We start from the raw sequence: 12,022 nt of genomic DNA on the forward strand, positions 1-12,022 counted from the left end.
AATCCGGACTATACACCTGTTGGCTGCTATACCCGATCTTATCCACTTTCTCCTTCCATTTACCAATCTTTTTCATCCATAGTTGCACATTTGGCTTTGAGCACTGTTCCCTAACCGGTAGCCCTCCACTAGTGCAAAACTACAACTCCCAGCACTCCCCGACATGCTGTAGTTTGTAGCCATAGTTTTTTTTCCAGCAGATAAAATAATTTTATAAACCAGTATCATAAAGCAATACTCTTCCCCGCTGATCTATCATAGCCTCCTATCCGGTCTCTATTTCCTGGTGGCAGGGCGGGCATTTCTTGGCATTTCCACATTTCCGAGGTCAGTCACCACTTTGGGCATTTCCTACCATTTCTGATGTGTCACGGAGAAAGCAGGAACTACAGACCAGCGGAGACGGATACACATCACAGCGGGACCGATGGAGGACTTGGTTAGGATGGTGTTGTGATCCCATGTGCAGGGCATGTATCGGTCTCATACATGTGTCCAGCTTCATACAAGGTGTCGGGGTTCAGTCGGTCTTGATGGCAGCAGTGTTCCTTACGTCAAAGGTGACAGAACTCCCGGAAGAGGCTCATGCCACCGTGAACTGTATAAGATCAGGGACATTTTTTGACCAGATTTTCCCGGTGTGGCATTAAATTTCTTCACATTAATGTGTTGGTAAAACTGAAAATCCACTTCAGAAACCAGAGTTTCAGTCCAGGATTTCTCCTGTGGATTCCCCAGTCGCTACACACAGGATCCGTGTGAACGTTCCTTTACGGTTCTCCAAACATTGGAGACCAAACACTAATGTCTCCTCGTTTCTCTTCTCAACAGGTCTGACAATCGCCAAGCGTATCCAGATCTCCGATCTACCCCAGCTCGTTGCTGCCTTCCATAGTTTGGTGGGTCTGGCAGCTGTCCTCACCTGTGTAGCCGAGTATATGATTGAATATCCGCACTTTGCAACTGATCCAGCTGCCAATCTGACCAAGATCGTGGCTTACCTGGGCACATACATCGGTGGTGTCACTTTCAGCGGATCCCTCGTCGCCTATGGAAAACTTCAAGGTGAGTGTGTGCCGTGCCGTCCTCGTACATGTTCTCGCCTCACTAAATCATCCCTAAGTTCTCCAGATCCAGCATGACCCCAGGTGACCTATAGGAGGAGATCTGGGAGTCATTGCCTTGTACTTGTGTTGTTCTTTGTGCCCCATTGTCAGTGTGTGTGCACAGTGCAGATTTTGCGCTCTGGCACAATACTAAATTCTTTTCTTCACTCCTTTTACCATCCGGCTTTTAAGTCCTCCATCAATCTTAATGGCATATGTGTGGGTTCTAGAAGTAGTCATATATTTGTGTATAGTGGCACCCAAAATGTTAGCAGCCCAGGAGAGGTATCATATTAGGTTAGGTTCCCAGCAAAGAAGGTCACCTTGTTGTTGGCTACAGGGTGCACATGAATTGGCCAATTTATGCGCAAAGTATCTTCATTTTTACCATCATGTGTGATACTTCTATACATGGCTGATGCCACAGGATCCACCAATCACAATAGGTAGAGATGGGAGAATCGATTAGCAGAACAAGTCAGGTCATTAATTTGTGACCACTGGACGGGAGATATGTAAATCTCCTTACCTCCCGACATTTCTGTCTCTACTTTTGATTAGCCGGCATTGTTTAGTAGATTTTTAGGCCTCCTGTCCAGGGGTGACAGGTTAACGACCTGGCCGATGAACTGGAGTCCTGTGAATTGATTATCCCATCTCTACAAATAGGCGATGTCACAGCTCACCTGCTCCTCCTCCCTTCACAATGACTTTTGTACACGCTCATTAGATGCTTCATCACAACAGATAGGGTCAGAGTTTGCGTATTGCTGCTTTTCTTTTGGCTAGCTGACATGGCGCAACCTCATCATCACGGCATGGCGCATATATGACGACACACAACTAGCAAATAAAAGCCGCGGCTGCTGAAAACCAAGAGGATGTTTTCAGGGGCTTTTGTCTACTGGCTACAGATTACTGATGGGGCCCTGAAAATCCATTACCGCCAACTCAACTGACAAAACCTAAGCTGAACACAAAATGAACATATACCCTGCTGTAAGTAAAAAGCAATAATGTAAATAACATAGGGTACTTAGTAAACGCTGTTTTTGATCAAAAAAGCATCAAAGCCATCCCACCAGCGACGAGGTGTACCCAATCGGGGCGGTCCTAATTTATAGAATTAAAACCTCATTGTGTGTCAAAGTGAATAAAGGCCGAGCAGGACCGGGGGCCAACTGTGGACACCCAGAAATGGGAAGCTAAATAAACGTAATGTCCAGCTCAAATAAAGGGAGGTCACATCCTTGTGAGAACAGAGTGCAAGAAACTAAAGCAAAACCAAGAGAAATGAGCTGGAGTAGAACGAACAGTAGATAATATCCACCAATCACAACGGGTGATAGTCAGGGGGAGGAGGTGATCTGTGACCTTTTTCCTGATTAGAGAAGGCACAAACAGTGTATTGCTGCTAGTGTCCATGTGACGATCAGGAAATGTGAATATTAATCCTGATGGTAATAACTCCGGATACAGCATTCATAATAGGTGATGTCACAGCTCACCTCCTCCTCCTCATGCACAATGACCTTTGCCCTGATTAGAGCATGCTCAGATAATGCTTCTAATGCTGCTGTCGTCATGTGAATAGCAGTCAGTCTAATATTAGGCCTAGTGGCCAGTATGAAAATTGCAAGATATTTTTTTTTTAACAAAAAAACTTTTCCAAACCCATCAGGTTTTTATCTTGACACATTCCCTTTAAATCCCAGGTTATATTTTATGTAACATTTGTCACCTTTCTGTGATAAATATATAATGGGACCCCCCTGCTGAGATCTCAAACCTTCCGTGTGAATGGAGCTATAGGGCACATTAGATCAATAGTTACACAGGGGACACAGGACCCCAATTCTCATGAGCATTGCGTCCCAGTGGTCCTACCTGTACTGGTCTTACGTTTATCCCGTAGCCAGGTGATGCATTTCTTTAGTGGGATAACACCTTTAGAAACTGCATGTGAAAGGTGGTGGTTGGGTATGAGTCCCATTCACTGAGCCGCAGTACAAGACAAGACCTATTAATCAGAATGGCGCTGTTTTGGGGCCAATATACACCCCATTTCGGTACCTTTTGGACATTCTTTTTAAATATTATTAGAAATAGTTTTTACATTTGGACTGACTGGCCCCTGCATAAATGGCCCTGCATGTTATGTAATCTGTACAATAATTGATAATGGCTTTTTAAATTGTTCCAAGATCTCGTTGAATATTTTTGGTCCCATTGCAGTTTCTTGGCAGCCGGCGAGCTGCGCTGTTAGCACAAAGCTTTGATAACGGCTTGTATTAAGCTCATCAATTAAGTAAGAGATAAAAATCTCGCAGATCAGGGGCCTCGGACGGATTACTCCGCTCCCATATATCCCTGTCCAGAGCGGTCGTACTATACTGCCAAGTCATATTAAATATCCCTCTCCCCACAGAATGCGTATATCATGCGGAGCGGGGCTTGGCCTCGGCTGTACACCGTTTGTATGATATCTGCTGGTTAAAGGGATATTCCCAGCTCCAATATCCTATCCCAATATGTAGTAGGTGTAAAATAATAATATTAGTAAATACCTCCAATTAGAAATGTAGTATAGTTCTTCTGATTCGCTATATTGCTTACCCCATGTGCAGGACATTGCAGTAGCTTAGGTATCCATGGTTACGACCACTCATAGTCACAGTTAGCTGTTAGTGGTCATAACCATGAATGTCTAAGCTACTGCAATGCCCTGCACATGGGGTAAGTGACATGGCGAATCAGAAGAACTATACTATGTTTCTAATTGGAGGTATTTGCTAATATTATTATTTTACACCTACTACATATTGGGATAGGATCTTGGAAATGGGAATATTCCTTTTTAAATTAACTACATTTTACCCTCCTCTCAATTAGTGTTGCTGGCCGTCCTTATAGATTGTCGATCTGCTATCAGTGCAGTTACCAGTGATATACAGATCTGCAGATCACTTTAGGTAATAATTCTGGTTCTTACCCCTGAAAAATCACTCCAAAGTGTCAACCTTTCTTCCGTTTAACTTGCTGTTCACCGCTTGTTGTCAATCCATTTCTAGCAGTAAAGATGGATTACAGGAAGGAGTGGGGGCGGCTCTGTGTCTCTGCTCCTGCTCTCCTGTCTGTCGCACTTCATACTGGCATTCCAGAGAGGTATGCCTTCAGTTATAAGCAGACAAGTCATTGAACATTTTAAGGAAAAATGCATGCTGGGAAGTGAAAAGGAAAGGAAGTTGTAGCACCTATAGTGCTGGCAGAATGCAGATGAAGAGGAACTGCCCACTCAAAAAGAGTGAATGGTTAACTTGCAGAGCATAAGAATTAGGATATTTTCTGTATATAGTAGATTAATCTATTTACCAAAAGCAGTTATAATTTTTTTTCAGGGGATGAGCACTAAAAGACCATGTTTTTGTGCAGGTGTTGTGCAAAAGGACGTTAATTCTTTAATCATCCAAATTAGTAACATAGAACTGGGATCTATCCTAGTGGCAGATGCCCCTGACCCGTACTGTGTGATGGTGGTATTGGCCCAGGGCAATGGATCAGACACTTTGAGACAGTGATGGATGGAGTGGAGCATTTGCTCCTATTATCCATGATGCCGTCCCCTAAGTGCAGATGCTCCAACTGGAGTTGGTACAGGAGTAGTGGGAAGGACCATGTGTTGTAAATTTAATCTGCTCTTGTAAAGTTTGCAGAGACCACATAAGAACAAACAGGCTGCAGAGGTACGAAATGCAAGGAAGGCCGAGCAATCTGCAACAGCATGCAATAGAACAGGACTGATTTATAATATATTCAGTGGGTACGGAAAGTATTCAGACCCCTTTAAATTTTTCACTCTTTGTTTCATTGCAGCCATTTGGTAAATTCTAAAAAGTTCATTTTTTTTTCTCCTTAAAGTACACTCTGCACCCCATCTTGACTGAAAAAAAAACAGAAATGTAAAATTTTTGCAAATTTATAAAAAAAACAAACAAAAAACTGAAATATCTCATGGTCATAAGTATTCAGACCCTTTGCTCAGACACTAAAATTTAAGTCAGATGCTGTCCATTTCCTTGTGATCCTCCTTGAGATGGTTCTACTCCTTCATTGGAGTCCAGCTGTGTTTAATTAAACTGATAGGACTTGATTTGGAAAGACACACACCTGTCTATATAAGACCTCACAGCTCACAGTGCATGTCAGACCAAATGAGAATCATGAGCTCAAAGGAACTGCCCAAGGAGCTCAGAGACAGAATTGTGGCAAAGCACAGATCTGGCCAAGGTTACAAAAGAATTTCTGCATTACTCAAGGTTCCTAAGAGCACAGTGGCCTCCATAATCCTTAAATGGAAGAAGTTTGGGACCACCAGAAGTCTTCCTAGACCTTGCTGTCCAGCCAAACTGAGCAATTGTGGGAGAAGAGCCTTGCTGAGAGGTAAAGAAGAACCCCAAGATCACTGTGGCTGAGCTCCAGAGATGCAGCAGGGAGATGGGAGAAAGTTCCACAAAGTCAACTATCACTGCAGCCCTCCACCAGTCGGGCCTTTATGGCAGAGTGGCCCAACGGAAGCCTCTCCTCAGTGCAAGACATATGAAAGCCCGCATAGAGTTTGCTCAAAAACACATGAAGGACTCCCAGACTATGAGAAATAAGATTCTCTGATCTGATGAAGATGAAGATAGTACTTTTTGGTGATAATTCTAAGCAGTATGTGTGGAGAAAACCAGGCACTGCTCATCACCTGCCCAATACAATCCCAACAGTGAAACATGGTGGTGGCAGCATCATGCTATGGGGGTGTTTTTCATCTGCAGAGACAGGACGACTGGTTGCATTTGATGGAAACATGAATGCGGCCAAGTACAGAGATATCCTGGATGAAAACCTCTTCCAGAGTGCTCTGGACCTCAGTCTTGGCCGAAGGTTCATCTTCCAACAAGACAAGGACACTAAGCACACAGCTAAAATAACAAAGGAGTGGCTTCAGAACAACTCTGTGACCATTCTTGACTGGCCCAGCCAGAGCCCTGACCTAAACCCAATTGAGCATCTCTGTAGAGACCTGAAAATGGCTGTCCACCAACGTTCACCATCCAACCTGACGGAACTAGAGAGGATCTGCAAGGAAGAATGGCTGAGGATCCCCAAACCCAGGTGTGAAAAACTTGTTGCATCATTCCCAAGAAGACTCATGGCTGTACTAGCTCAAAAGGGGGCTTCTACTCAATACTGAGCAAAGGGTCTGAAAACTTACGACCATGTGATATTTCAGTTTCTCTTTTTTAATAAATTTGCAAACATTTCTACATTTCTGTTTTTTTTCATTCAAGATGGGGTGCAGAGTGTACATTAATGAGAAAAAAATGAACTTTTTAGAATTTACCAAATGGCTGCAATGAAACAAAGAGTGAAAAATTTAAAGGGGTCTGAATAGTTTCCGTACTCACTGTGTATCTGTCTGTCTATCTATCTATCTCTCTTAAATGCATACATACATACTTATAATACACACACATAATACAAACACACTATAATTTATTTTATATGTTGATGAATTTTGCGCCTGTTTTTGAAAAATAAAAAAACCTGTGTTCATCAGATAACACGACTGCTTTGCTTGTTCATCAGGTGTCCTTAACTCTGCTCCGCTGCTGCTGCCCGGCAGGCACGCATTGAATGCTGGTTTGCTTGCTGCCAGTGTTGGTGGTATGATCCCATACATGCTGGACCCAAGCTACACAACTGGCATTACCTGCCTCGGCTCTGTGTCTGCCCTCTCTGCGGTTATGGTAGGTTTCTGGTTGTTTTTCTTGAAGACGATTAAACGTCTCATTGCTAGGAAAAGCCTGATAAAGCGTTCTCCACCTGTAATCTGTATTTGACAGTCTGCTCTCCCGGCAGCTCATCTTCTGCTTGCATTTCAGGTCAAGAAACAATTTTCAAAGAACTGAAGGTCGAAAGAGATTGAGGCTTAGCGAGACTTCAAGGGAATCTGTGACCAAGTTTTTGCCACCTAATATGAGTGCAGCATAATATAGGGGCAGAGGCGCTGATTCCAGTGATGTCTCACTTACTGTGCTGCTTGCTGTTGTTTTGATTAAATCCCTGTTTGCTCAGCAGGAGATCATCAATAGAGGACTAGTAAACCTGCTGCCATGTAGTCCTCCATATTCATGAGTTCTGTATAACTCCACCCACACCACTGGCTTCTTTCTGCCTATGCACAGTGTACACGGAAAGCAGCCAATCAGGAGTGGGTGGGGTTATATAGAGCTCAGCATTCAGAGAACTGGTAGAGCTGCAGCAGAGAAAACAGATTTTATAAAACCTACAGTAAGCATCCGAGTAAGTGACACATCGCTGGGATCAGGGTCTCTGCTACCCTGAGAGAAGCAGGATTTAGAGGCAAAAACCTTGTGACAGATTCCCTTTTAAAGGGGTTCTGTTAAAGAATATCTGTTCACATGATAGGTGATAAATGTATGATAACTGGGGGTCCACTGGCTGGGGTTTCCACTGGCAGTGGCGGGGGGGCAGACGGGCCGGGCCGTAGACAGTAATACTATGCTCATATTAGCTGATAGATGGCGGTGGCGGGGCAGACGGGCCGGCCTAGCGGTGGTGGGGGGGGGCAGACGGGCCGAGCCGTAGACAGTAATACTATGCTCATATTAGCTGATAGATGCCTCAGTTTAATGTGTCCTTTCTTTTCTGTGATTTCCCCAGGGAGTCACCCTCACAGCGGCCATTGGAGGAGCGGACATGCCGGTCGTCATTACCGTACTGAACAGTTATTCTGGATGGGCTCTGTGTGCTGAAGGATTCCTGCTGAACAACAACCTGCTGACCATCGTCGGTGCCCTGATCGGGTCCTCCGGTGCCATCCTGTCTTACATCATGTGTGTGGTGAGTACAGGAGCGGGCCATCGGGGCTGGCACGGCCATATTACCTTAGCTCAGTCAGGACCCACACTGCAGTGTTCTCCATCACTGTACAAGGGCTTGTTTTTTTGTTCTGTAGTTTGTTTTTTCTTGATACTATTTTTGGGTTAATATGACATTTTGCTATTTATTGCGTTTTTTTTTTTTTTAAAGGAGCATGAAGTGACTGACACAAATTCTGGAGGTTCTTTTTTCTCTTTACTACTTTTATCATACAGGTTATTAATAATATTTTTAGATCAGACTTCTACGTATATATGGGATATGTTGTTTTTTTTCATTTTTGTTTATTTTTTTTTTAACTCTGTAAATATAATTTTTTACTTCATTTTTTTTAGTCTTGTTCCTTTTAAGGGATTTGAACCAGTGATCATTTGATCGCCCATTGTATTTACATTCTTGTAGAGAAAATGGAAGAAGCCCTCATGTGAACTTTTTCTCCCACTAAATCTGTGTATCTGCTGTAGTGTCAGTGTTCATCTCCTCGCCTACCGCCACTCTCTCCAGGATCCAGCGCCGCTCCGGACGTCTTCTCAGTGACGTTGCCGCTCAGCTGACTCTCTGGGTCACAATGACCTGGAAGTGGCTTTTACAATGTAAGTCTATATGGAGGGTCAGAACGAGGACCCATAGGCTTACATTGTAAAAGAGACATCTGACTCGCGTATAGATCATAGGGTGACCCGAATATTCATGTACGGGCTTCTATAAGTTCTTCTATGGAGCCCAGCCAAAGGGGGCAGCCATGAGGGCCTTCTCCTGGCCCTCGACTGCCATGATGACCCATCGGCACCCTGCAGTCGCATTTTGATGGGCCTGATAGAAATTGGTGCACACAGGCACCAACAATCACAACATTTAAATGCTGCCGCCAGTGATTGGCAGTGGCGTTTAAATCGTTAAAACGCTCCCGTCACTCCTTTTACAGGCAGATGCTGGCTGTGCAACAAATCCGACACCTGCCAGGTTTGGTGCACACTCAGCTGCTACATTAGGAAGGTGTTAAAGTTTTCCCGCCTATTGTTAAAATGAAAATTTTTAGGACTCCTAAAATGGTGATGCAGCCATTGTGACATTTGAGCGCTCTCAGGCAGCTTATTCTCTTTAGCATCGGAGAGACGCAGGCGACTTGAGGCTTGAGAGCGGCACCTGCAGGCTCTGTTCCTGCTAGCGGAGCACATTCCTTGTCTGACACTGCAGAAGTGGTCGGTAGCCTAGGCAACAAGCTGTACACTATATAGAATCAAAAATCACTTTATTCTTGATGATTTTTAATAAGAAGTAAATTGAAAAAATGCTTCTTTTTCCAAGCACTTTCCAATTCTAACCACTTAAGAACATGAGACAAGCCCCAATCCTGTGTCCGTGTTGGCGGTGGTCGCTTGTGGAACTACAGGTCCCTGAAGGACTGATAGTAATATATATAATTGGATAAAATACACCGATACTGAGCATGTGACATAAAGGAAGGGTTCTGGATGATATGGATTCTGAGGTATTGGTCGACATTTTGGCCATTCGTCGTCAAGGGTCCTCACTGTCTCGCGAGTCTCAACACTAAAGTAAAATCAAAAGCATAGCCAAAGAAAACAAAAAGGAATTTTTGCTTTTGGCTAGTATATACCATGGCATTATGATTTGTGGGGGTACAACCCGAGGGCTCACCACCAATTTTGAGAATAAAGAGGGACAGATTTCCTTTAAATTGTAGCATTATTTTGCGCTAAGCCCATTTAACAACCATAAAAAATAAAATAAAAAAACCAGCAGCTATGCCGCCCTGTTTGTGACTGCACAATGGCGGTGGCGGTGCTGCCTGGTTTGGCTGTACCACATTGACAGCCGGCTTCTGCAGACGGGCACAAGGAAGGACGCTGGCATTTACAAGGGGGCATCATACACTTCTGTATTATTGCTGATGGTAATTGTCGGGTGTGATCCTATCGGCATATTTTTCCATGTAACCTTGTATTTATGTGATCAGTGCTGCTATTATTGCTGCCTAAGCCATGGTAATGATAGGGTCACCCACCACAGTCTGGGAAGCGGCTGAGGTTGTCAGATGGGGCCAGGACCTCAGAAGTTAAGCGGGTTCTTCCTGTCAGTAAACCACACAGAAAGTTGAAAAAAAACTTCTCTGTTCCTCCAAGAAACGATTCTTTCAAAGCAGCGAGTTGATGCAAGCTTTAATGAGTCCAGTAAATGAGCAGCCATTAATGGTTTCCCCCCGCAGACGGCTAAGGGGTTAAATGCAGCGGCGCGCTTTGATGTCAGAAGTGGTTTGATGGGCAGGGGAAGCATGTAAATTAGGAAATTGAGGGGTGGGGGGATCTGCATCAAATTTGCAGCCGTCTTCTATATTGTGTGCTTTTAATCAGTGTCATCTCTAATTGGTTTACTCCGCAGCGTACAGATAACATGTCTGTGTCCCTCCGACTCACGGGGGGCTACGCACTGGATTCTGATTTCTGCGGATAAGTTGCTAAGTCTTGTAAAAATCAAAGTAATTAAGGCGCGGATTCGGCTTTGCAAAATGTACAAGATCAGATGGTTCTTGAGAAAATATTACTGTAGCCCCCCTGGTTTACCGTCGCCCTGTCACAGCCCAGCGTTTACTGCTCATCCCTTGTGCCCCCCATTATTGGCCGTAAAGCCATAGCTGCTCATGGCGGCCGACAAGATCTTGTTTTTCTGTTAGACCCTCAGTGTGATTTATGCCCCGGCTGCCATCCCGTTCCCCGGGGGTTTACAGTGTGCAAATGTGTCTGCTGCTTGTAAAATGCATTGGAAAATTGCTAAAAGCTTTGCGGCTTCTCCTCAATTATCAGAGTGGTCCAAGTGCAGAACATCCCAGCATCTGTAAAAGTTTTAAAACTTTTAATAATAGCCACCTCCTCCATGTAAATAAACTATCTTGGCCCCCAATATCGGCATCAAGAGTTTTATATTGTCTTGGAGCGCCACCAAAGGGGAAATGAAGTATTACATGGTCTCCATTGTAGTTGCACATGGGATTTGGCTCCTCCAGGATAAGAGACGCTTTGCCGCATAAGTCTGGGCTCAGAAGAGCGGACACCCCCGACATAAACCTAGCATTTCATTAGGGTATCAATGGGGTTTCTAGACCAGATGGTGGATTTTTAATGACTGTTTGAAATATGTAAATTTGGTCTACATATGTTAATAATAATATTATATATATATATATAGTACTATTAGATAGGCTGGGACCCCCACTGATCACCAGAACGAGACCTTATCGGCTAGGAGGACATGAATGGAGAAGCTGAACTCGCTGTCACACTGAAGACACGAAGATTTCCAAGTGCAGCACCAAAGTGCGCTCCATATGTCAGTGCCACAACAACATGGAGCAGTAGAGCGTTATTGAAATCCGTTGTGCCCATTTATCTCCTCGCCGATGTCTTTTGACTAAGGGGAGAACAGGGATCACTCATTCGGGTGGTCTGTTGGGTGTAGATCTCACTTCTGGGTCCCCCACTGAAGAAAATCTATGTGGACTACAATACCTGCAATCTGCTATGTAGTCTGACAGCAGCATGATGTAGGGACAGAGACCCTGATTCCAGCGATATATCACTTAGGTTACTGGATGCAGCTGTTGTGATAGAATCACAGTTTTCTCTGCTGCAAATTTAGCAGAGCTCAGAATGCTGAGCTGTGTATAACCCCGCCCACACTTCTGATTGACAGCTTTCTGAATACACTGTGCATAGGCTGAAAGCTGCCAGTCAGTAGTGGGGGTGGGGTTTGACCAGATAGCAGGAGAGGCATAGTCCTGTAGTGATAATCTGCTGCTGATAAAACATTAACAGCCACCCATAGCCTAGTTAGTGATATGTCGCTGTAATCAGTCTCTCAGCCCCTACATCATGCCGCTTCCAGACTACATAACACAAACCTGCTAACAGATTCCTTTTTAAGATTATCATCATTGTATTTTTCCT

The 12,022-nt window shown here is 44.2% G+C and overlaps 1 protein-coding gene across 1 annotated transcript in view; it reads left to right on the forward strand.

Annotated features, from left to right (window-relative positions):
* The window catches only part of NNT (nicotinamide nucleotide transhydrogenase), a 106,789-nt gene that overhangs the window by 59,855 nt on the left and 34,912 nt on the right, over positions 1-12,022 (forward strand). The window contains exons 15-17 of the mRNA XM_073680304.1: positions 832-1,065; positions 6,741-6,901; positions 7,839-8,018. Coding sequence (XP_073536405.1) covers positions 832-1,065; positions 6,741-6,901; positions 7,839-8,018 — 575 coding nt within the window. The remainder of the gene's footprint in view (positions 1-831; positions 1,066-6,740; positions 6,902-7,838; positions 8,019-12,022) is intronic.

This window comes from Phyllobates terribilis, unplaced genomic scaffold (genome assembly GCF_046119375.1).
Source record: "Phyllobates terribilis strain yellow unplaced genomic scaffold, ASM4611937v1 Scaffold_1__5_contigs__length_1240528914, whole genome shotgun sequence".
Taxonomy (NCBI): Eukaryota; Metazoa; Chordata; class Amphibia; order Anura; family Dendrobatidae; genus Phyllobates; species Phyllobates terribilis.